At 43.6% G+C, this 26,985-nt stretch overlaps 1 protein-coding gene across 3 annotated transcripts in view; it reads left to right on the top strand.

The window, feature by feature from the left end:
- TPPP (tubulin polymerization promoting protein) overlaps positions 1-26,985 on the top strand; it is a 126,777-nt gene that overhangs the window by 30,674 nt on the left and 69,118 nt on the right. For all 3 annotated transcript variants that reach the window (XM_050938266.1, XM_050938264.1, XM_050938265.1), the window contains one exon: positions 4,356-4,670. In XM_050938266.1, the coding sequence (XP_050794223.1) occupies positions 4,357-4,670 (314 nt within the window). In that variant the 5' untranslated portion in view covers position 4,356. The remainder of the gene's footprint in view (positions 1-4,355; positions 4,671-26,985) is intronic.

The raw sequence follows: 26,985 nt of genomic DNA, 5'->3' as shown, positions 1-26,985 counted from the left end.
TCCACTCCAGAATTCACTTTTCCCACTGGTTTGACAGAGCTGAAGTTTTTAGATCTTTGTGGCATGGTTTTAGTGCCTCTTTTCTTAGGCTGTAACAGCACTGGGGGTTTTCTTAAAATCTGTCACTCTTGTTCTAGCATCAGCGACCAAAGAAGTATTTGGAGAACAGCTAGCCAAAGACTCAAAAGTAATAGCAAAAAATGTTTTAAGTACATCAGAAGCAGGAAGCCTGCCAAACAACCAGTGGGGCCGCTGGATGATTGAGATGCTAAAGAAGCACTCAAGGACAATAAGGCCATTGTGGAGAAACTAAATGAATTCTTTGCATTGGTCTTCATGGCTGAGGATGTGAGGGAGATTCCTAAACCTGAGCCATTCATTTTCAGTGACAAATCTGAGGAACTGTCTCGGATTGAGGTGTCATTAAAGGAGATTTTGGAAAAAAATTGATAAATTAAACAGCAGTAAGTCACCAGGACTAGATGGTATTCACCCAAGAGTTCTGAAGTAACTCTTATGTGAAATTGCAGAACTACTAACTGTAGTCTGTAACTTATCATTTAAATCAGCTTCTGTACCAAATGACTGGAGGATAGCTAATGTAATGCCAATTTTTAAAAAGGGCTTCAGAGACGACCCCAGTAATTACAGGCCAGTAAGCCTGACTTCAGTACCGGGCAAACTGGTTGAAACTATAGTAAAGAACAAAATTGTCAGACACGTAGATGAATATTAATTTGTTGGGGAAGAGTCCACATGGTTTTTGTAAAGGGAAATCATGCCTCTCCAATCTACTGGAATTCTTTGAGGGGGTCAACAAACATGTGGACAAGGGGGATCCAGTGGATATAGTGTACTTAGATTTTCAGGAAGTCTTTGACAAGGTCCCTCACCAAAGGCTGTTAAGCAAAGTAAGCAGTCATGGGATAAAAGGGAAGATCCTTTCATGGATTGGTAACTGATTAAAAGATAGGAAACAAAGGGTAGGAATAAATGGTCAGTTTTCAGAATGGAGAGAGGTAAATAGTGGTGTCCCCAAGGGGTCTGCACTGAGCACAGTCCTAGTCAACATATTCATAAATGGTCTGAAAAAAGGGATAAACAGTGAGGTGGCAATATTTGCAAATGATACAGAACTACTCAAGATAGTGAAGTCCCAGACCAACTGCAAAGAGCTACAAAAGGACCTCTTAAAACTGGGTGATTGGGCAACAAAATGACAGATAGAAATTCAATGTTGATAAATGTAAAGTAATGCACACTGGAAAAACATAATCTCAACTATACATATAAAATGATGGGGTCTAAATTAGCTGTTACCACTCAAGAAAGAGATCTTGGAGTCATTGTAGATAGTTGTCTGAAAACATCCACTCAGTGTGTAGCAGCAGTCAAAAAAGCAAACAGAATGTTGGGAGTCATTAAGAAAGGTATAGATAATAAGATAGAAAAAATCATATTGCCTCTATATAAATTCATAGTACACCCTCATCTTGAATACTGTGTGCAGATGTGGTCGCCCATCTCAAAAAAGATATATTGGAATTGGAAAAGGTTCAGAAAAGGGCAGCAAAAACGATTAGGGGTATGGAACGGCTGCCATATGAGGAGAGAGTAATAAAACTAGGAGTTTTCAGCTTGGAAAAGAGATGACTACTGGGGGATATGATAGAAATCTATAAAATCATGACTGGTGTGAGAAAGTAAATAAGTGTTATTTAATCTTTCTTTTAACACAAGAACTAGGGGTCACCAAATAAAATTAATAGGCAGCAGATTTAAAACAAACAAAAAGAAGTATTTTTTTTACCACACAACACACACTTAATCTGTGAAACACTTTGCCAGAGGATGTTGTGAAGGCCAAGACTGTAACAGGTTTTGAAAAAGCACTAGATAAGTTCATGGAGGATAGGTCCATCAATGGGTATTAGTGAGGATGGACAGGGATGGTGTCCCTAGCCTCTGTTTGCCAGAAGCTGGGAGTGGACGATGGGATGGATCACTTGATTGCCTGTTCTGTTCATTCCCTCTGGGGCACCTGGCATTGGCCACTGTCAGAAGCCGGAATTCTGGGCTAGGTAAACCTTTGGTCTGACTCATTGTGGCCATTCTTATGTTCTTAGTAGTATGAAGACCTCTCCTTTTTTAATGTAATTTATTTGGAAATCTGGGTCTTTATTTAAACCTTTTAAAAATATACAGTGCTGCTTCACAGTCTGAGCTACATCACTAATGGACACGTTACGTGGTGCAAGTTTATCATATAATGCCAGTACAAAGCTCCCTTTGTTGTAGTAGTCTTTGTTACAAGGTTGCCTATAGTGTAGGGCAAAAAAAAATCTAGCTTCAAGAAGTTCATTCTAATCGCCTACTTCACAATAGATTTCTCTCTCAGCTCTTAACAAAGACTCCTACAGAGAGGGTGCGCTCTGTTGAAAATAGGTAAAGATGTATGCAATAATTTTGTATGGTTTTGTTAACAGAATCAAAGTGATGTCTGGGAAAACCTGTGAGGGTCTTGAGAGTTGTGTAGAACTAACCTAGATGCTTTAAGAGTATGAATTCTGAAAATGCTGGTAAATGTGAAATAATAGTGATTTCTTAAATATTTTTGTCTGGGAAGTAAATTTAAGAACGAGTTAAGGTAGAAAATTCAAATGACAATTACATTATTATAGTTTAAACAACAAATCTGAAATACTAGAAAAAAGGAAATTTACTGTTCCAATACTAAACTTTGTCCATCTGTTTTCTCCCCCCTTCTGCCTAAGGGTGGGAGATGCTAATCATTGGCCATGTGACATTTGCTGAGAGTGTGAATTCTAGTGGTATGGTCTTTAGTTGCATGTTGTTACAACCTGTACTCATACGTCGAGATTGAATACAGCCTGGTGTCTATGTATCTGGTGGGTATTGGGGCAGGCTTAAGGCATGTCCTTGGGACCCAGGCTCTATCCTGGAAAAGGCCCCAAATAGATCAGCAGGTGTTGCACAACAAATAGCTGATGGTCAGCTGCTGTTGCAGAGTGTGGGACTCAGGCTATGTCTGAGTCCTCTGAGGTTACATCAGATAATTTGGTGACTGGCCTGAGGGGAGGCAGAAGCTGAGCCAAAATCTAATCTAGGCATTATATACTATTAATTGCTGTCATATGTGAGCACTAGGGTGACCAGATGTCCTGATTTTATAGGGACAGTCCTGATATTTGGGGCTTTTTTATTATGGGCTCCTATTACCCCCCACCCCATCCTGATTTTTCACACTTTCACCCTTGTGAGCAGTGGGATCAAACAAAAAGTACTTTGCACGTAATTCAGGAGTAAAACCCACACTTGGTCACATGTGGTATTCTCTACACAAACTAACTAAACTATGTTAAAAGGTTGTGGTCTCTTACCCATTTCAGAAGCAAACACAGAGTAAGTACAGAGAGCTTTCCAGTCCATATCCAGAGAGGGTTGAACTGGATTGGCGTTGTGTATTTTCCCCTTACCACTGATGAGTGCTCTGTATAAATCAGTGTTGGAGGATTCTAATTGTAAGAAATTGTACTGCTCTTTTGTATTGTTGCTGCTTCTTGATGCTGCCTGCAAACAGGTGTTATGCTAACTAGCAGTTTGCCCAAGTTTCTCCAGAAGGGCATATCGGGCATATCAGACATAGGTGCTGGAACCAGGGGTACTGTGAGTGCTGTCGCACCTCCTGGCTTGAAGTAGCAATAACAACCCAGATACATGGTTTCCACCTTCAGCGCCCCCACTATAAAAATTGTTCTAGCACCCCTGATATCAGACTGCGAGTGAAAGAAAGTAAAGCAGAGGGACCAGATGAAATCAAATCTGAATGGCATCATCTGGAATAGGAACATGGTTTTCTAGTCCTACTACTTCCTGCAGGTGTTGAATCCAACATACTGTAGCAGGTCAGTTCTCAGATCTTTTACCTCGTAGTTAGTTTTGTTAACACAAGGGCACTGTCCAAGAATTTAACAAGCATCCCTGGCCGTGTGGACTTGTTTCCAGGCACTAAAAGTTCCATTGTGTATTTTGACGTACCGCTGTTTCAAGCATTTAGTGTGCAGTAGCAGGGTCTGTGCTGCCATTTTGTGTTCAGCTGGCATGCTGTAGATTTGCACCTTGGATTGCCACACACTAGCTCTCCATGTACATAAACACTACTAGAAAGTATCAAGTTACTACTAAGTGTGTAGGGTAAGCTCCCTTCACAGATTGTAACATGGACTGTAGCATGTGGAAAGTCTAGTTCTCAAGGGACAAACTAATAAAGAGGGTAAACTATGCAAATTAATCTGCAGGGAATGCACTGATCTTTTTTCCCCTCCTCTTTGCAGCATGATGTCTGACAATAAAACAAAGTCCACTAAGCCTGCAGACAAGACTCCTCCAAAGTCTCCTGCAGATCCAACAAGAGAGAGAGCAACCAAAAGGCTATCTTATGAGTCAAACAGTTCCCACGAAGGGGCCATGGCAGCAGAGCTTACTGCTCTAGAAGAGGCTTTTAGAAAGTTTGCCATCCACGGAGATACCAGAGCCACAGGAAAAGAAATGCATGGGAAAAACTGGTCAAAATTATGTAAGGACTGTCATGTGATAGATGGGAAGAATGTGACAATCACGGATGTTGACATCGTCTTCAGTAAAATCAAGTAAGTTCCTTCCCTTTTCTTGCTCCCTTGTCTTGTTATACTTTGCACCCTCCCCTCCGGTTTATATTTTTATTTCCCGCCCCAAAGCTGGTGTGACTCACAGAATTAACATTTTATGAGCAGTAGCAGGTACATCACTGTACCTCTGCCACAATTACACCCTTTCATATTTGCTTTATGATACTTTGTTTGAAAATGTCCTTTAAATTTCTGAGCAGCTGTCCTTAGCTGAGTTGAGTGTTTCATGACTTAAGCTACAGTATGTTCAGGAAGGATCCATGTTTATCACCACAAGCTGCTAACTTTAATTTAAAAAAAGTGCTTGGTAAGTGTTATGTACTTGTACTAAAGGAGCTCTGGCTCAAGTCAAGCCACAATGTTGGTAAGTGAGGGGTCACTCATGCGTAGTTTTACAGTTTTTAAACACTCTTGTAAGCCAGAGGGCAGATTCACCAGCTGGGGCAATCCAAAGAGCAGCCACAGATGCTCACTAGTTTTTTCCCCTTAGAGGCTAAGCATCCAGTTTGACTGAGGTAATAAATAAGATTTTTCTTGATGGTCCCAATCTTGTGTGGCATGGGCACGCAGCTACATAACAAATACGCCATCTAGTTTTTGGTGGCTGAAGCCGCCTTCTTATCAGCCACCAAAAACTGGATGGTGTACTGGTAATGAAGACGCATACACATGTTGTCCAGAGATTGGCACTGCCAAGCATAGGTGCCAACTTTCTCCGGCGCTGGTGAGTGCCCGCACCGTCCTCCCGTAGCCCCGCTCCAACTCCACCCCATCCCTGCCCCTGGCCCCACCCCCACTCCAACCTCATCCCCAAAGTCCCCGCCCTAACTCCGCCCCCTCCCTGCCCATGTTGGATCCCTTCCCCAAATCCCTGCCCCGGCCCTGCCTCTTCCCCTAGTGTGCTGCATTTCCCCTCCTCCCCCCTCCCTCCCTCCCTGTCCCATGAATCAGCTGTTTCGCGGCGCAAGTGCTGGGAGGGAGGGGGGGAGAAGCAGGGCGCAGTGGCGTGCTCGCGGAGGATGTGGAGGCGACCTGGAGCAGGGGGTTGGGGCAGGGCCATGGGGAGCTGCTGGTGGGTGCTGAGCTCATTAGTCCCTCTGTCGTTCATTACCTTAGAAGTTGTTTAAGTTGCACAACACTTAATTTATTTAAGGACAACTTTTCAGCTAGATTCCTTAATTGTGCTAATAGTTTGCAGGAGGATATGTTTGCACATGCCCAAACCCACAGTTTCATGTGTAAATGCTGGTTTGAGGCCATGCAAATTGCGGCAGCTGCAGGTTCAATTAGGGAGACTTGCTGAAAATTTGACCCTTAAGAGCCCACCAAAGATAAGAAATACAGAGAAGAAAGGACCCTTTACTCTTCATGGGTTGTCCAATGTGATGTACACGAATCATAGGATATCATGTCATTAATTCTTGAATGAATCCATTGTTTATGCTTCAACAACCTCATCCACTGGCTTTTTCTGAGTGGGGGGAAAATGCTGTTTGTGGTGACTGTTTCTCCTCTGACAGCTGTTTTGGTATAGGCACTCTAACCCTTTTGTTCTTGGGTTAGCCTCTCTCCATCTCTGCTCTCGTGACAGTATTAGTCTGGAGATTCTGTTGCCGTAACCAGTCTCTGTATTTCAAGTGGAATCTTATCAGTGAACTAGCCCATTGTAGTAGATGGCTAAGCTTGGAGTTGTTTGGGCTTTCAGTTTCGTGTTTTAATGAATTTTGATGGATGATGTCAGTGTTTATTTTCAAGTATTCTTTGGTTTTGATAAACTTAAATATTTGTTTGTTGCTAGCCTAACAGGAAATGACAAATCCTAGGACTACTTTCTCAGGCCAGTTTCCATGCAGTAAATGATGTGATAGGTGTGATAAAGTGGGACTGTTCTTAATGTTTCCTCTGAATACTGTGTGGATGCCTCAGTTTCTGGCCGACACTCTGTCTTCTGGCAACTAATGGCCCGGGCCCTTCCCCCCTGCAAGGGGATGCTAAGGTGTGGGAGAACGAAGAGGTCAGGTGACCTCCTGGCCCGGGAAAGGGACAACGACCAGAAAGGAGGGGCTGGAGGAGGTTTCAGTTTGGAGCTGGCTGGGGACAGGAAGTGAGGGCAGATGGGATGGTCTGGCTTGCTGAGCCCCACAATGGACCCGGCTGAGGGGTCCCATTCTCTGTACCTACAAGCTCTGTTTTAGACCGTGTTCCTGTCATCTAATAAACCTCTGTTTTATTGACTGGCTAAGAGTCACATCTGACTGTGATGTGGGAGTGCTTGCAGGACCCTCTGGCTTCCCCAGGACCCCACCTGGGCAGACTCACTGTGGGAAGCGCACGGAGGGGCATATGCTGAATGTTCCAAGGTCAGACCTAGGAAGGTGAAACTGTGTGAGCTTCTTGCCCTGAAGACAGTCTGCTTCAAGGGAGAGGAGGCTCCCCAGAGTCCTGACTGGCTTTGTGGGGAGCAGTTCCAGAGCATTGTCCGGGGACTCCGTGACAATAGGCCCTTAGTATTGCAGAAACTGGCTGTGCACTATATTGATGGATCCCGAGGACTCAGACCTGATGCCTACTGGGTGGAGTGGATTCACTTATGCTCTGTGGGAGTGAGGTGTGGATCCAGTAGTGTAAGTAGGACAGTATGGTATGCCGTGCCAGTAAGCTATTTATATCTGGTACAACATACTGGAAAGACAGAGGAGGAGCAGAATGTGTGGCCATCGGGTGGCCCCAGGCTGGCAGCTCCTCCAGTGTGGCTGTACCACCGCCAGCTCTTCCACACAGCTGCATGTGTACGTCTCCTGTCCGGGATCTGTACAGCAGTCCTGCCGGAGGACAGAGCTGGGGGCGGAGCTGCTGCGCTGGAGGAGCTGCTGGTGTGGGGCCGCCTAGCGGTACCACTGTCTGCTCTTTTCGCTGCTGCAGTTTCCAGGAGAGCCCTGCGGTTCAGGGCTCTCCTGGGAAACGCAGTACAAAAGGAGCAGAACCCCACACTGGCAGCTTCTTCAGCATGGCTGTACTGCCCCCTGCCTCGTCCACCCAGTGCTATCCTCCGGCAGAGCTGCTGTACAGACCCTGGGCAGGACTCAGCAGATGCAGCTGCGTGGAAGGGCTGGGGGAGGGGCTGGGGGCAGTACAGCCGTGCTGGAGGAGCTGCTAGCGTAGGGCTCGGTTTTTCAGCATGTCTGAAAAAAATATTTTCTGCTGTCAGAGGGAGCTGGTTTGAAGCTCTTCTGCTGGCAATTCCCAAAGCAGGTGTGACTGTGAAGTGGCTATTGTTCCAGAGAGCAAGCCCTCCTCTTCTCTTAGTAGCCCACACAGGAGCTGTGCCGTATCCACCCATGGGAGTGCTCCCCTCCCCAGGTAACGTGGGATGGATCATGGGGAGAGGGAGAGTGCAAGGCCCCGGGCTGGGGACAGGGTGGGGTCACATGGGGAGGTCAAGTGCCTCTCCCCTCCCCTTCAGCTGGTGCTGCATACCGGTAAGAAAAGAATTCTGTTTGCACCACTGTGTGGAGCACTGGGGACATGGGGCTAGAGGGAGACCGCACTGATATAAACACAGGCCACTTCCACTCCCCAGTGCTCCCTATTCCCAAGGAGGTAACCAATACATGTTTTGTTGTATAAAAATAGCCCAGGAATTGCTGATGTCTCAACCTTTGCTGGAACGACAGAGCTGCAGTAACTCCCATGCAGCTATTACAGGGTTAATTGCTTCCTTCTTTAGGAATGGGGATCACTGGGTTCTTATTCCCATGACTGCCCTGTGGTGCTGGCTCTTCTGCCTGAGAGAGCCTGGTCTTCTGTCTTTTCTCATGGCTGTCTGCTTCCTTCTGGAGTTATGCAGTGTAGTTGTAGCTGTGCCGGTCCCAGATCTATTCAGTGTGGGTGAAACCAAACAATCACTGTGCTCTTGAATGAACTCACACAGAAAAATGATAAAAGACAAAACCACCCTCCCACCTGTGGGTGAACACATTTCAGGAATCACTTCGTATCTGACCTCTCAGTTCTCATCCACAACGCGTTCCAAAGACAAACCTGGGAGCTTAAACTCATAACTCTGCTAGACACTAAAAATCATGGATTGAACAGAGATGCTGGATTTATGGTTTATTACAACAACCTATAATCCACTAATTGCCTTGTTTTGTCCTATGACTGCAGAGGTGTCAATGAGCCACTTTACCTTGAATGGTCCCTTAGTATATTTGCTAGCTACTTATGCTAAACAATCTATTCCACCTTGCATTTAGCTGTCACACTCTTGAATACCTTTCCCAGCCCTGAAGGAGAGCTCTGTGTGGTTCGAAAGCTTGTCTCTCTCACCAACAGAATTTGGCTCAATAAAAGACATTACCTCACTCACCTTGTTTCCTTTTGGAGCTGTCAGCCAAGGACAGTGCTGGAAGAAGGGAACTTGGTCTCTTACCCCCCTGTAAATCAACTGGAGAAACCAGTCTTCGACTATCTTGGGAGATCGTATGCATGCTCATTGCCTCTTTAATGTCATTCCTCAGTGCCCAGGCGGGGTGGAGTCATGAGTAGGATGTAAGTGTTGAGCAGCCACTGCTGGTTGGGTGGCTTTCAGAGGCTTCTACACAAAGGTGCCAGGACCTAGGATTACCCTTCAGGTACTGTTGTCTATTGATACCTGAAGTCACTGCATTTTTAATAATTGGAAGATAATAAGGAATTAATATTCTAAAATAAATTACTTTAACTAATTGCCCACCCATTGTCGGCAAGTGCCGCATAAGTTTTGAACATTCCCTCTGTGTAAATTATTATTTTTAGCTATGACATTTCTTTTTGTATTTTATCGGTGGGGGGAGAAATAGGCAATAACTGTCATTTAACTGTGAAAATTTCAATATTTCAAGCCTTCCTTAAAAGATTCTACCAGATCATTTCTGTATACCCTTTTTCAGTAGTCATTTTTCCAACGTGTTCTTGTGATTTGTATTTTTTTGTTTTGGTTCATTGTGACGGAAGCTTTAATTTTCACTAGAGATCACATATATATTTAATGTAGCATTTTAATTATAACAGTTGTGTTAACAGGATCAGTGAAATCCCTTGAAGTGCTGAACAGTGCACACATTTAAAAAGTTAAATAAAAACTAGAATGAAATCTTATATGTGTAGAAGGCTTATAGGCTCAACTGCTGGAACACTGGCAATGTAGTCACTTTCTGGACACCTGGGAGACATGAGTAAACTTGGTGTATACTGGTTGTGCTCAAACAAATGCAATGTCTCCTTTCCTTCACCTCCCCTCCATATCCGACCAAAAAAATCAATGGGCAGATTCTTTGACCCTTACTCACAGATTGAGTAGAGCCTACTTTGTTGTGAGTAGTCCCATTTTCCCCCAGTGGGATTATTTCTAGAGAAAGGTAATAATAATTAGTGTAAGGTATGTGGGTTCTAGGCAGAGTTTTGTTGAAAAACAGTTTGAATTAAAAAAAATTCAACCAAAAGTCCAACATCAAAACACCTGAAAATGGAAAAATATTGACATGGGTATACCGCTGTGGTGCCTCATGGGAGTTGTAGCTCCCATTCTCCTCTATGGGGTGGGTTCCTCAGCTGGACTACATCTCCCATGATACACCATGGCCAAGGACTCCCAGGGTGCATTATGGTGGCTCAGCAATAGGGGAAGCCATCGTGCACTATGGGAGATGTAGTCTAGTCAGGGAGCCAGGCCCATACAGAGCAGTGGAGGCATGAGGCACCATGGAGGCATTTCCAGATTGGATTTTCAGCTGGAATTTTCAGTGGAGACAATTTTCTGATCAGTCGTGTTCTTAGGGTATAACTGGAAAACTTTTTGTGGAATCTGGAGACAATTTAAGCTTAATGAAATCAGTCTTCAGTCAGAATCACTATATCTACATATGTATGGCTGCTAGTCTGGGATGAAGGATAGCTTCTGAAAATCAGGAATGTGATCACTGCTGACTCCTTTGCTCAAAGTCATCTGAGTGATGGAGTTTGTTCAGTTGTTCAGAGATACCTTTTTCTGCTACAGGAAAGCATTCTCCCCCCTGCAGAGTGCTGGTACTGATAGAACACATTGGAACTTTCCCTGGGAGGTGCTGAACACCTTGTAGGACCTGGTAATCTTTTCTCAACATGAACAGCATTTATTGGACTAAGAAACTTAATCTATGAAAGTTATAGTGAATCTACACTGTTTGAAAGGCTGGAAATGTCTGCCTTTCTTTCCTTATAGCTTTTAAAGGAAGCTCAGCTAAGGTTCATTATATTACTTAGCATTGATGATGAAGCCATGTGGTAGCTTGGTTACACAATTTCAATTAAAATGAAAAATTTGGAGTCACTTTCAGTCTCTAGATGGGGACATAAATTCAGATTGGATTGTAGTTATGCTGGTGGCCTTGTGTGAGAGGATGATATATAGGGTTGAAGATAAATTGAACAGATCTGGGAGTGAATGGCTTCTGAATGTACATTAACTTAAGAGGAAGGGGAAGCGTAGGTATGAAGAACATACAAAAGTTGAGATGATTGGAAAAATACAACAATGTGTGTGGAGTTACAAGAATATGTGAGTTGAGTTCATTGTTATTGATGGGAATGTATTTTTTGTTTGATAATCTGGATATTTACAGACACTTGAGAAAACACTCATAAATCCCAGATGTTTGATGGATTTTAGCACAAATTTCTTTCATCTAAAATTTCATTCCAGAAATGTATTATTTGTAAGGCCCTACTTAAATTTGTGAAATTGCAGATTCCTCAATATTAGGCTTCCAGTGCAATTTTGATTTTTATTAGCTTGCTGTGCAGTCCACAATTTTGCAGACATTTTCAGGTTTGCAACACGTGTTTTTTTTCCCCCGTTAGTGTAATAGATCCCCATTTATCCAAACTGATAAAGGCTGGGGCTCAGACTTTCAGCCCTGGGTGGCTAGGGCTTGGGCTGTCACCCCCATGCATTAATGACTGAATATAGTTGCAGCAAAATGTTTGGTTATCACAAAAAAAATTAGGCATAACTTAATACTTGAGTGTTTATATTATTCCAGCAATTTTTTCTTAAACAAATAGATCTTTTCTGGCTTTTCCACATTACCACAGTTGTTAAAGGTCCATTATTACTTTTCTATGATTTTTCCATGTCTTGTCTGCAACTCAGCCACAATTATTTAACAATCATCCAGTGATTCAAGTAGGGCCTTAATTATTTGCTATTTGACCATTCATTACTCTCCATTTTAAAAACTTTGTCACCCAGTCAGAGAATGTAAGCGGAGGTGACTAGTTACAGACTGTAAATAGTTGAAGTGAACAGCTTGAGAACAACTCAAAGGCTGTTTACACAGATGAATATATATGTATAAAGCATTCATTGGTAGAAACTGGGATTCAGAACAGGAAAAAGAACTAAATTAACAACAAATAATCAAACCAGCTTGATTCAAAAGGGTTAAATTAACCAGTCTGAGAGAACGAATAGGGAAACGGATTTCTGATTTACATGTTTTACATGCACCAAAAAGTTCAGACACATTTCTCAATATCAATAACATCATATGGATATCGAACAGTACTATTTCACTTTTTCTTGCCTTGTAAAGGCAAGTGGAATTATTCTAAATGAATGATAAAGTTTTACAGTGCATTATGGGATAAAATAATGTATTAAATCCAGTAAACCTAGACTGTGAAAGCATTCCTTGCCACATACACTTTCATAGAGAGAACTGTTAGGTGGAAATGCTCATTGCCTCCCTGAAACTACCAGCAAAACTATGTATATAATTATTTATCAGATGAACAAGTTCAACTTGTCATGGAAGACAGTAGACTCAGAATGTCATCAAAGCCTATAGTCTTTTTTCCCACATACCCCAGGGTTTTATGCTATGGTATGTTGCCCGTGCACTTATTTATATTGAAGGAGAATCCTGGTTTTAAAGATAGCTTTGTATTTCAATTTCCTCATGTGTGATTTTTATTATAATTGTTTTACTGTCGTGTATTAAACCAGCAAAAACAGAAACATATACATACCACTGATAAGCAAAGAAGCCAAGGTTTTCCTTGTGGGAAGTGTAATTTTTCAAAAGGTCCTCAATCACGCTTTGCGTATTTAATGCTGTAATTCAAAGCAAGGCACAGTCACAATAGTGCCCCACCAGAAGGGAGACACTTTTTCAAAATATTGGATAGTGAATTTTCATAGCAGAACCTCAAGAAGTCATTTATTTAGCATGGATGTTTCTGTAACTGTGATAACCGTACTTCTGCCTGTATGCTTGGCTAATGTTAAAATACTCTGCTTTAATGGAAAGTATTTAATAATATTAGCTCACTCGATCACTGCTATTTTTTCTTGCACCTTCTGTACTTTATTTAGGAGGTATGTTTCTTTTATGATTAGCATACTAAAAAGAGTGGTAATGCAGGCTGGACAGTACTGTAAAGTTGGTAGAGAAACACATCAAGCAAACGCTAGGTAAGGTTTGGAATGGAGGGTCCTTTAGGCATTTTTCAACACTAGGGGCAGCTGCCTTCCTTTTTAGAAGATTTCTTCTTCTTTGTGTGCCTGCACGTGTCCATCCATTGTAGTGTTCGCACACCCCGAGCACAGTGGCTGGAATTTTTTCCCTTAGTGGTATCCATTGGGTCAACTCCAGCACCTCTGGCATCATGCAGTCATAGCGTTTGTATAAAGGGCTCTGATGACCTTGATTCCCTTCAGTTTCTTCTTACTGCCCGTGACAGTTGCTGGAACCCTCATTGCTTAGGCAATCCTTCTCTTACTGGATTTTCTCTCATTTTTAGTGTACATAGTTAGTGTAGTTTTAGTAGTTTCTAGATAGTTTGGTCTCCACCGCTCTGAGACAGCGGAGCTGTCCACCATCCGGTGCTAGGCAGGCCTCGGTCACTGGGGTTTAAGACTTGCACTTTGTGCAGTAAGTCTATGTCTATGAACGAGCCGCACTCAAGCTGCCTCAAGTGCTTAGGGGAAGCTTATAGAAAAGACCACTGCCAAATCTGCAAGGAGTTTAAGCCTGAATTCAGAAGGACCAAGCTGCTCGATTGAAGGTCTTCCTCATGGAGGCAGCCCTAAGACTGGCCTTGGAGCTGTGCGTGGACATGGCCCGAAGCAACTCGGCCTCAATGCCGATTGCTCCTCCATCGACACGGGTCTCTGGGCACCGATCATCTTCCCTAGACCAGGAAGAAACACCGTAAGCACCAAGAGAAGAGCAGATCTCTGGTGCCAAAGGACAAGGGAGATCGAGAGCAAGACCCATGCTGAGCCGCTCTGTCCCCAGCACCTCACCATTAGGTGCCCGCACCCATTGCACCACAGCGCCCTATGACGCCTCCTCAGGGTCAATGCACCAGCCAGTTTGCAGTGCCGTCGACTCCTGAAGCCTTCTCTGTGGGGCCTGCTAATTCTGCTGGTACTGGGCTCACTGGAGGATCAGGATCTGGCACCTCTGGTGTCTCCAAGTGGAAGGAAATCTCCACCAGCTTCTTGCCCAATGCTGCAATAGCTGTGCAAGGGAAAACTGTCACTGACAGTTGCAAGATCTCCTTGGTGACCCTCTCAGGCACCGAGTGGCACGGCATGGCCCTGGTCTCCACAGCATAGGTCATCATCATTGGACTCGGAAGTGGAATTGTATTTCCCCCATCAACGCCACTGACCTTGCTGCTCCCTAAGCCATTCTCACCCCACCTTGGCACTGAGTTCTTCACCGGGAGCCTGGCCATCATCTCCATGGGGTTCGCCTACAAGGCGGTGGGCCTTCTGGAACCCGTGGGAGTTTTCCCTAACCTCAGGGTATCTCCTGAGATGCTCTTACTCAATTGTTTCGGAAGGCAGGGTGCTCCTAGTACCGCACAGGGATACCCCAGAAATGGACTCTGGTACCAAACACAGCACTGAGCCCAGGAGGAAGCCCTGTAGGCTCCTGTGGATGCTGTAGAACCAGCTGAGGTGCCTGGTCCAACATTAGTCTCCTCTTCCTCCTCCCCAGATGAGGCCATGGTGGCACCAGGGCTTTCCCACCTCCGGGTGACCATAAGACTTACCTGGGCCTATTGAAACAGGTAGCCTCAAGCCTAGGGGTCCAAGTGGAGGTGGTCAAGGAGGTGACCCATGGCCTCCTGGACATTCTTTCACCAGTGGGCCTGTCTGGAGTGGCTCTACCACTGCATGATGCCATCATGGAAACGATTAAGGCCCTGTGGCAAACCCTGGCCTCCCTCCCACCAATGGCAAAGTGCATGGAGTGTAAATACCTTGTTCCTGCCAAGGGGTACAAATGTCCTTTTTTGCACTCCCCTTCCGCCCCCCGGGGGGAGGGGGCGTTGATGGTTGTGAGCAAGATCACCATGGACAGCCGGGTTCTGCGCCCAAAGCAAAGGATACTAAGAAGTTATAGACTAGGACTGGAAGGGACCTCGAGAGGTCATCGAGTCCAGTCCCCTGCCCTCATGGCAGGACAAAATACTGTCTAGACCATCCCTAACAGACATTTATCTAACCTACTCTTAAATATCTCCAGAGATGGAGATTCCACAACTTCCCTAGGCAATCTATTCCAGTGTTTAACTACCCTGACATTTAGGAACTTTTTCCTAATGTCCAACCTAAATCTCCCTTGCTGCAGTTTAAGCCCATTGCTTCTTGTTCTACCATTGGAGGCTAAGGTGAAAAAGTTTTCTCGTCCTCCTGATGACACCCTTTTAGATACCTGAAAACTGCTATCATGTCCCCTCTCAGTCTTCTTTTTTCCAAACTAAACAAACCCAATTCCTTCAGCCTTCCTTCATAGGTCATGTTCTCAAGACCTTTAATCATTCTCGTTGCTCTTCTCTGGACCCTCTCCAATTTCTCCACGTCTTTCTTGAAATGCGGTGCCCAGAACTGGACACAATACTCCAGTTGAGGCCTAACCAGCGCAGAGTAAAGCAGAAGAATGACTTCTCGTGTCTTGTTTACAACACACCTGTTAATGCATCCCAGAATCACATTTGCTTTTTTTGCAACAGTATCACGCTGTTGACTCATATTAAGCTTGTGGTCCACTATGACCCCTAGATCTCTTTCTGCCATACTCCTTCCTAGACAGTCTCCTCCCATTCTGTATGTGTGAAACTGATTGTTCCTTCCTAAGTGGAGCACTTTGCATTTATCTTTATTGAACTTGATCCTGTTTACCTCAGACCATTTCTCCAATTTGTCCAGATCATTTTGAATTTTGACCCTGTCCTCCAAAGCAGTTGCAATCCCTCCCAGTTTGGTATCGTCCGCAAACTTAATAAGCGTACTTTCTATGCCAACATCTAAATCGTTGATGAAGATATTGAACAGAGCCGGTCCCAAAACAGACCCCTGCGGAACCCCACTTGTTATACCTTTCCAGCAGGATTGGGAGCCATTAATAACTACTCTCTGAGTACGGTTATCCAGCCAGTTACGCACCCACCTTATAGTAGCCCCATCTAATTTGTACTTTCCTAGTTTGTCTATAAGAATATCATGCGAGACCGTATCATATGCCTTACTAAAGTCTAGGTATATCACATCCCCCGCTTCTCCCTTATCCACAAGGCTCGTTATCCTATCAAAGAATGCTATCAGATTAGTTTGACACGATTTGTTCTTTACAAATCCATGCTGGCTATTCCCTATCACCTTACCACCTTCCAAGTGTTTGCAGATGATTTCTTTAATTATCTGCTCCATTATCTTCCCTGGCACAGAAGTTAAACTAACTGGTCTGTAGTTTCCTGGGTTGTTTTTATTTCCCTTTTTATAGATGGGCACTATATTTGCCCCCTTCCAGTCTTCTGGAATCTCCCCCGTCTCCCATGATTTCCCAAAGATAATAGCTAGAGGCTCAGATACCTCCTCTATTAAGTCCTTGAGTATTCTAGGATGCATTTCATCAGGCCCTGGTGACTTGCAGGCATCTAACTTTTCTAAGTGATTTTTTACTTGCTCTTTTTTTATTTTATCTTCTAAACCTACCCTCTTCCTGTAAGCATTCTCTGTATTAGACATTCCTTCAGACTTCTCAGTGAAGACCGAAACGAAGAAGTCACTAAGCATCTCTGCCATTTCCAAGTCTCCCGTTACTGTTTCCCCCTCCTCACTGAGCAGTGGGCCTACCCTGTCCTTGGTCTTCCTCTTGCTTCTAATGTATTGATAAAAAGTCTTCTTGTTCCCCTTTATTCCCATAGCTAGTTTGAGCTCATTTTGTGCATTTGCCTTTCTAATCTTGCCTCTGCATTCCTGTGTTATTTGCCTATATTCGTCCTTTGTAATCTGACCTAGTTTCCATTTTTTATATGACGCCTTTTTATTTTGTAGGTCACGCAAGATCTCGTGGTTAAGCCAAGGTGGTCTTTTGCCACATTTTTGTCTTTCCTAACCATCGGAATAGCTTGCTTTTGGGCCCTTAATAGCGTCCTTTTGCAAAACTGCCAACTCTCCTCAGTTGTTTTTCCCCTCAGTCTTGATTCCCATGAGACCTTACCTATCAGCTCTCTGAGCTTATCAAAATCTGCCTTCCTGAAATCCATTGTCTCCATTTTGCTGTACTCCCTTCTACCCTTCCTTAGAATTGTAAACTCTATTATTTCATGATCACTTTCACCCAAGCTTCCTTCTACTTTCAAATTCTCAACGAGTTCTTCCCTATTTGTTAAAATCAAGTCTAAAACAGCTTCCCCCCAGTAGCTTTTTCAACTTTCTGAAATAAAAAGTTGTCTGCAATGCAGTCCAGAAACATATTGGATAGTCTGTGCCCCGCGGTGTTGTTTTCCCAACATATATCTGGATAGTTGAAGTCCCCCATCACCACCAAATCTTGGGCTTTGGATGATTTTGTTAGTTGTTTGAAAAAAGCCTCATCCACCTCTTCCACCTGATTAGGTGGCCTGTAGTAGACTCCCAGCACGACATCACTCGTGTTTTTTACCCCTTTTAGCCGAACCCAGAGACTCTCAACACTCCCATCTCCTACGTCCATCTCCACCTCAGTCCAAGTGTGTACATTTTTAATATATAAGGCAACACCTCCTCCCTTTTTCCCCTGTCTATCCTTCCTGAGCAAACTATACCCATCCACACCAACATTCCAGTCATGTGTATTATCCCACCAAGTTTCAGTAATGCCAACAGTGTCATAGTTGTATTTATTTATTAGCACTTCCATGGCCACTTTGGGCAGAAGGCATACCCTGCTGGGCGCTATGACTTTAATATGTGGGAGTTGCTGACAGAATTTAGGGAGCTACTTCCCCAGGCTGGAGTTTTCCTTTCTAATTGAATAAGGAAAGACCATTGCTTGAGCATCCCTGCAGGCAGTTAGTCTTCAGGGCTTCCCCAGGAAGTGCAACAGACCTTCCAGGACCTCCAGTTCGAGGGCTCCTTGGTTTTCTCGGAGAAGACGGAAGATAGACTGCATGGCCTTAAGGACTCCAAGGCAACTTTGAAATCCCTCGGACTTTGTGTACCGGCAGGTTCAAGGAAGCAGTATAGGCCACAGCAGATGAGCTGTTAGATCCTGCAGACTGCCAGGCAGGACCAACAGAGGAGGAGGAATGGGGATTTAGGTGCAGGGCCCCTCCCCAGTCTTCCTCCACAGGTCCTGCACAGTTGACTCCCAGGCACACTTGGTCGTCCAAACACTTGTTTCAACAAGACGCTCAGAGTCGATATTGCAATCCCATATGTATTGGATCCAGCTGGCCCCCATTCTCCAACCACCTTTTCTACATCCTGGATGCCTGGACCCATATCACCTCAGATCACTGGGTTCTTAGCATGATAGAACTAGGTTTACAACATCCAATTCCTTTCTACCCCACCTTTCCTCTCCCCACTTCCCCCAGTCCCTCTTCAGGGACCCTTCTCACTAGCCTTTATTGGAGCAATAAATCCAGTCCCTCCTTCAGGTCGGAGCTGTGGAGGAGGTTCCCATTCACTTGAGAGGAAAGGGGTTCTATTCCTGCTCTTTCCTAATTCCAAAAGCTAAAGGTGGTCTCTGACTCGTTCTAGACTTGCAACATCTTAACCAATATCTCAAGAAACTGAAGTTCTGCATAGTTTCCTTGGCTTCCATCATTCCCTCGCTGGATCTCGGGGATTGGTATACTGCCCTCGATTGGTGACCAGGAAAACCTGAAATATAGAAATAGACATTTCCTGCAGTTCATAATGAACTGAAACCACTACCAGTTTGCAGTGTTCCTGTTTGGCCTGTTGGCCACCTTGCGGGTTTTCACAAAGTGCCTGCTGGGAGTAGCGGCCTTCCTCAGAAAGAAGGATAGTCCACGTGTTCCCATACCTCAACGACTGGCTGGTCTAGAGCTCAAATGGAGGCTCATCCAATCGACATTCAAAGCATTGGGCCTTCTGTTAAATGTCCAGAAGTCCACCTTGATCCTGGTCCAGAAGACAGAGTTCATCGGAGCACTACTCAACTTGGTGCAAGCATGGGCTTTATGTCCGGACAACTGGTTACTCTCAGTTGTGTTCCTGATAAGTTGGGCTCTACCAAATTCATGGTCTATTTTGGTCAATTTCAGTCATAGGATTTTAAAAATCATAAATGTCATGATTTCAGAAATTTTAATCTGAAATGTCACGGTGTTGTAATTGCAGGGATTCTGACCCAAAAAGGAGTTGTGACCCCCACCCCCCCAACAAGTTATTGTAGGGAGGGTTGCAGTACTGCTACCCTTCTGCCCTGTTGCTGGCGGAGGCTCTGCTTTCAGAGCTGGGTGACCGGAGAGTGGCGGCTGCTGGCTGGGAGTCCAGCTCTGAAGGCAGAGCCGCCACCAGCAGCAGGGCAGAAGTAAGGATGGCATGGTATGGTATTGCCACCCTCACTGCCTTACTACTTCAGAGCTGGGCCCTCAGTCAGCAGCTGCCACTCTTTGGCTGCCCATCTCTGAAGGCAGCAGCGCAGAAGTAAAGGTGGCATGGTATGATATTGCCACGCTTCCTTCTGTGCTGCTGCTGGTGGGGCATTGCATTCAGAGCTTGGCGCCTGGTGGAGAGTGGTGCCTGTTGGCCATTCGCCCAGCTCTGAAGGCAGCACAGAAGTAAAGTTGGCAACACTGTGACCCCTCTCACCTAAAATAACCTTCAGCCCCCCGAAAATCTCTTTTGGGTCAGGAACCCAATTTTGAGAAACGCTGGTTGCCCCCGTGAAATCTGTATAATATAAGGTAAAAGCACACATAAGACCAGATTTCATGATCCATGATGCATTTTTCATAGCCATGAATTAGATGGGGCCTTACTGATAAAATCTCTTCAAGATTGTTGGAACATGACCATGTGAAAGTGCCTGAGCCTCCTGAGTCACGTGGCATCATGCACACATGTAGTGCAACATGCGAGACTAAGACTCAGACCTCTACAAGCCTGGCTAGTCACAGTCTGCTCCCTCTCTTGCCATCACCTGGACTCAGTGCTCACGGTTCTGGTACAGGTCCTCAATTCACTGACATGGCAGCTGGACAGCCAAACAGTATGTGTGGAGGTACCCTTCTCAAATCCACAGTCATCCTTGTCTCTGATATGCACTGCATTGGCCCTTGGCTGGGAAGCCACTTGGGGTCCCTCAGAACTCAAGGTCTTTGGACCCAAGAAGAACTCTCCCTGCACATCAGTGTCAGGGAACTCAGGGCAATATGTCTAGCCTGCCAGGCATTTCTGGCCCCACCTGGTGGGCAAGTGCATTTTGATCCTCACAAACAATATGACTGTGTTCTACATAAACAGGCAGGGCGGGGCACATTCTTTCCCCCCCACACCAGGAAGCAATCCGCCTGTGGGAGCTCTGTATCAATTACTCCATCGACCTAGAGGTATCTTACCTTCCCAGAACTCAGAACCAGCCGGCAGATCGCCTCAGCTGATCTTTCTCCTCTCACCACGAGTGGTCTCTCTGTCCAGACATCATGAAGGACATCTTCCAACGGTGTGGGACTCCCATTAGAGATCTGTTTGCCACCCAAACCAACAGGAAATGCTACCAGTTCTGCTGCCTGAGAGGTCACAGCTCAGGATCTCTTGCAGATGCATTCCAGTTACAGTGGACAAAGTGCCTATACTATGCATTTTCTCTTATCTCGCTGATTCACAAGGCTTTGATGAAGATCAAGCAGTACCGAGCACAGGTCATCCTCACAGCCCCGGCATGCCGCAGGCAACATTGGTTCTTCATCCTCCTAGGCGTGTCTGTGGAGACACTGGGGCAGCTTCCGCTGCACCCAGACTGGATATCCAGGAATTGCAGCTGGCTGCAGCACCCTAACCTCACATTCCTTCATCTGATGGTCTGGAAGCTCCCTGGCTGAATCTGGAGGAACTAGTTTGCTCAGAGCAAGTCCATGAAGTCCTAATGGGCAATAGAAAGCAATCCACCAGAGCCACCTACCCAGCAAAATGAAAGCAATTCTCATCTGGTGTTCCCAACGTCAAGTCCTGTCCTTGCAGTCATCTCTGGAACTTTTTATAGATTATCTGCTTCTGCTCAGACAACAAGGTCTAGTCCTTTTGCTCAGTCAAGGTCCATTTAGTGGCTATCTCAGCCTTCCATTTCAAGATTAACAGCAATTCTGTCTTTTCACACAATGTGGTCATCTGGTTTCTCAAGTGTCTGGAGAGGGTATACTCACCCCCATGTGGGACCTAAATCTTGCCCTGTCAAAGTGCATGACCCATTTAAACTGCTGGCAACATGTTCGCCATTGCAATCAAGCAGTTTTTCTGCCAGTATTCTACCCTAAGCCACATGCGAATGGAGAGGAACAGCTCCTCCATTTGTTGGACATTCAGCGTGCCCTGTCCTTTTACATACAAACAATCAAACTGTTCTGTGGATCCACTCACCTGTCCATAGTGATAGGAGAAAGATTAGCCGGGGGCAGAATATCCAGGAGCTCCTAACATGCTCTGATACACAAAGTAACCCACAACGAGATTCTCTGTGTAGAAGTGGGGAGATTTTTCATTCTAATGGCCCATTCTACAAGGTCTCAAGCTTCATTCATTGCCTTTTTGGCATAAATTCCAGTTCATGACATCTGCAGGGTGGCAACTTGATTGTCGGTTCACACATTCATGACACGTTACACCATTACACAACTGGCCAGAGACAATGCTGACTTCAGTTAGGCTGTGTTACGGCCGGCCTGTCCTTAATCTCCGAACGTACCTCCAGTACAACTGCTCGTGTGTCACTTACATTGGAATGGACGTGCAAGCATGCAAAGAAGAAAAATGGTCACTAATCTTTCTGTAATGGTTATGCAACACATCTTGAAGAATGTTTCCATTCCAAAACCCACCCTCTGTCCCCTCTCTTAGAGGCAGTCGGCAGGAAGAAACTGAAGGGGAACAGAGTTGGCAGGGCCCTTTTATATCAACAATATGAGTATGCGACACCCAGGGGCAGTAGAGCTGACCCAACAGATACCAGTAACGGGGAAAAAATTGGCATCTGTGCTCAGAGCGTGCACACACCTACATTGGAATGGACACGTTGCAACTCATCTCAAAGAGCAACATTGGAGAAAGGTTAGTAACCATTTTTTCATTTTTTTTCTAGTCTTATATCACTTTTTCCTCAGGGCTGACAGCTGATTTGTAAAATCTGTTCATCTGCATTTCTTGTAATGGCTAAGCCATGTACCTGCAGGGACAGTGTGATGAGTTTGATGAGTCTTGTGGCCCTAGAGACAGCTGGCTAATTGATGACTAGCTAGAAGTGGAAAAATATAAAACCTGTCTGGATTTTCATGTTGGTCCACCAAAACATTGAGGCTGTGACAGCAGGTCTGGGAGTATTGTTGTTTTTTCAAGCTATGGAAAGCAAAATATCTAAGAAGAATAGATATGATTGCCCTCTGACCAGCATTCCGACGTGTTGCTTTGGGAACATAAATTTCTTTGTTTATTGGGGTCAGCAACTGCTCAGGGGAATTTGATACACTAGATATGCCATACACATACTCCACTTGTTGGATGCAGTTAATGTGGCGATGGTAATAATAGCCCTGATATAAATATCATTGCCCTTATTTTAGAAGAGCAAGCACTTAACACTGTAAGAAAATGGTTTATTCACTGCCATAAAATTGCTAATTCTATGACATTACTTCATAGAAAAATCAAAATATTTCTGTTTATACTGGCATGTTACTATGGATGCAGGCAGGCCTGGGTGACGTCATGCCTTGGCTCTCCTGTGAGCATTTATTTAGGTAGTTGTCTCCATGGAAACATTCTATTTGTTTTGATGTTACTATGTGTTAAATTTTAAACAATTTTTTTGTGGTTCTATACCAGTTTGTTACTGAAGACTCCTGTTTAAACTAGAGAAATCCTGTAAATATACTATACATCTCCTACCCTCCAAAAATATTGAGCAGCAAAAAAATCAATCAAAAGCCTAATTGTACCCTTAAATTCCAGTAATAGCTTCTGACATTGCTTTGACATGTTTCATTGTTGCTGGGAAAGCTATGTATTCTAAAGACCAGAAAACTCTCCTCCATGTTTTTGAGAGAGGAATTTTTTTGTTCCTGTGGAGAACCCTCACAATATACTGTGCTATGTCCTGATCTAAACAGATCCACTCATGTTCTTACATACTTGCAAGTCAGCTGTTTAGCCTGGTTCCCACAATCTGGGTCAACTAAGTCTCACAAGTAATGCTTCTACCTGAGGCCAATTGGGTTTTAATTCAACAGTAGCTGACTGCTGTGGTAAAATCATGGAAGGATTAAACCAGATGTGATCAGCCTACACAGCTACTTAGTTCAAACTCCTGGCAAGGATGAGAATATTCTTTTCCCACTTGACAGTCAAAATACAACCACAGCTGTCATTTATTTGCATTGAAAAATATTACTTCAAACACTTGTAAAAGAGCAGCACTTTGAAAACTGTGCTCATTCAAAAGTCCTCCCAAGAAGTTGGGCTGAAGTATGTCCTGTTTAATAAACACTTTCTGATGCCTCTTGTGGCTTTTTATAGATATATTGTGCAGTGAGACTTCCAAATCAACTCTCCTAGGTAAATGAAGAATATTTATAGTAATACACAGTTGAAAATTGTCATCTTTCCTATTGGAATTATTCTCAAAGTGGCATTAGTATTTTGATTTTAGAATCCCACCTGATAACTGTTCTACCTGTTTTATGTGATTTTTGCACACTATCTGATTATATGGGGGAATGAGTACTAATTGGATTTGGAATGATACCTAGGGAATTATCTGTGTTTAATCAATCTCTGACTTTCAGGCTGACTGAGGGCACAACTGAAGGCTCAAAAAGCAGGTAGATTACAGCAGAAAGTGATTTAAAATAGTTATTTCTTCCTTCAGCACATCTCAGATATGTTAACTGAAACTACAGTTCAGATGGGGCTGCCTAATCCACTGTAGTATCAAAGAAGCCAAAGACCTAAATTAAGGTTGCTATTATGTATGTATATCAACAAATGTTAGTGGTGGTGATGATTATTGTTTAAAATAAAAACCCAAACAACCGAAGTATTTACAAGCATAGACGTGGACAGTCCTGGGAAAGTGTGTGTGAATATTTATCTAGCATCTAATTTGTACAAATGTAAAATGTATAGGTCAGTAATGTATGATAGTTATGATTTTAAAAATAGTATCTTGTGTGAACGTATTTCACATGAATACTTATCTCTGACAGTATTTGAGTTTTCTTGGAACTTCTCAGCTCCTTTGTGTGCTTACACGACATCACATATAGTATGTATTGTCCAACAGCTTTGCTGTCCAGTACCGTTTGCATGAAGCCGTTCTTGATTGAGGGCTTTTTTTTTTTTGGTTTTGAATAAGAATAGGGCTCTGATATCAGACAGTCTCTCATATAGCTCTCATCACTTCAAGTAGAAATGCATTTTCATATTACTCCACTTAGACTGTAACTTTTTTCTTACCTATTTAATTAACCAAATCAAATGTGTTTTTAACTATACAAGCTAAAAGCTGGAACCCTGTTTACTGATAACAAATAAGTATTTTCTAGATCAATAACAAGGTTAGTGTCCCTCCCCTTCTCCATGGAAACAAAACCAAAACAAAATAAAGTATTAGCCAATCTATAAGGAACCTAGCAGGATTAGTCTACCTGTAAGGAATTTAGCAAAACAAACTCTGCTTGGATAGCCTGCCTCTAACGTTTTGCTTCTTCCTTAAGCACCCTATTCACAAAAATGTTGGTTGTTTTATGGATAAATGTAGGTAGAATTCGTATACCTAGAAAAGGAAGAATCCTCAAAACTGACATTGCTCCTGAATTCTGATTGGAGTCTTAAAATGTTCACTCTAAAGTCCCCTCAGATGACTTGCTGAGATCCTCATAAGATATGACTGTAGGCGATGGGATTTATTATTAGCCAGATTAATGTCTTGCATTTATACCAAAACCTAGTAACCCAGAACTGCTTCATACAACAAACTATACTAGATATGAAACAAAGTTACTGGACAGTATGTATTGCATGTGCAGCCAAAGCTGCAAATATTCCTGATTATGTGCTTCACACTGTTCCTGAAGGTTTGTAAAAAAGGGTAAGTACTGTCTTGAAGTTATAAGAGCTAAATACATGTTATTTTTAGAAGAAAAACATTAGTGGATGAAAGATACATCTAATTTCTATGCATCATAAAGTAACTAGATCAACTGGGAAAGGTTACTATAACCACCTGAAATAGATATTTTAACATACCATTAGAGCAGTAACCTGGAATTTATTTAATCTGCCTTTGGCCATATAACCGCTAAAAGAAAGAAGAGATATGGTCCCTCTCTGGGGAAAAAGCACATTACTGTACTAAAGGAAAATTGCATGTGCTAACCTGAGTCAGTGGCACAGCTGTTGTGCTGTTCCTGTTATCCAGAGCTGCTTAGGGTGTTTGTAATAGAACCAGAACAATCTGTATGGCCATACTTAGTGAGGGAGGCTGTGTTGTACCTCTGTTTTCAAATGTATTTCTGAACCCATCTTTAGATATTGATAGCACTAGTAAACTGAGGAAGGATTAGCCAAAAACCCAGCTTGAGTGATTGCTGAAGCTTCTCTGTTACATGGTCTCCCACTTCCGTTTGTGTCACGAATTACTGTGAGGCTCTCTTGTGGAAATAGGTTGGCAGAAGAACATTTTCAGCTGTACATAAGCTCACATTAATCATGCTATTGGAACCCTTGGTTTGTAACTGGTTGGGATCTTGGGATACTTGAGAGCAGGAATCTGGAGCTAGTGTTACAGAGGAGGAATGGAAAAGTTCATTTATAAATGCTAACTGTGCAGCACATGATCTGGTCTGTAGAGTTGTACACAACATGATCTTACATCAGCAGTGTTGGAGGTAAGCCAAATGAGTACAGTGTAATTTTATTAATTTCAGCATGTTACTGGAAGTGATGCCATCAAGAAGACACCTTCTCTCCATAATTTGGTCATGTGCTAGCGTGGCTACTTATTGGTGAGAAGTTTTGGAGGCTGTATATAGAATTACTTGCAGTGCTGACACTGAAGCTAATGTTACTTGAAGCCATTCCTCTGAGGGTGTTTGCACTGACTTTAGTAAAATAGATAATTCTTACCCTTTTCAAGTAATTTTCAAGACTTAAACCTTATGCAGCTGTGGTTTATTTTTTAAAAAGCATGTACATCTTTTGTATGGAGCCTTGATAGAGCTGGTCAAAAAAATGGAAAACTTCAAAAATATTCCATGGGGACAAAACTTTCCCAATTTTGGATCAACTCTAGGCCCTGGTTATTCACTAGGGTTCCTAGCTGCTATTGTAATATAAATAATTTAGTAGTAATAATGCGGATATTGCTCACTCTTATCTAGTGGTGGTAATCCCGATAGATCCCAGAATACTTATATTATGTATATAAGTCTCCGTGGCAACCCGCACAGGGTAAAATACAACAGCTGTGTTACCACTGCTAAACAATAGGTTAGGGCAGCAAATGGAGGAAGCTATTGAATTTAAACCTAACGAGGAATTTAGGTAGGTTGAACATAATTACTAGAGTTGGGATGTAGCCAGGACATCTGGGTTAGCATCCCTCCTCTCACGGGAAAAAATGCTGTGGGCTTTTTAATGACCAAGCTATCCAAAATCAGCATTTTCAGCAACACACTCCCAACAAGCACCATGCTGTTACTGTTCGATACAGCACTACTCCTGGCTTAAGAGTTATTTTGGGGATGTCTACAC

Source organism: Gopherus flavomarginatus, chromosome 2 (assembly GCF_025201925.1).
Source record: "Gopherus flavomarginatus isolate rGopFla2 chromosome 2, rGopFla2.mat.asm, whole genome shotgun sequence".
NCBI classification, from domain to species: domain Eukaryota; kingdom Metazoa; phylum Chordata; order Testudines; family Testudinidae; genus Gopherus; species Gopherus flavomarginatus.
Note: the sequence above shows the minus strand (reverse complement) of the source record. Positions and strands in the feature narration are given on the sequence as shown.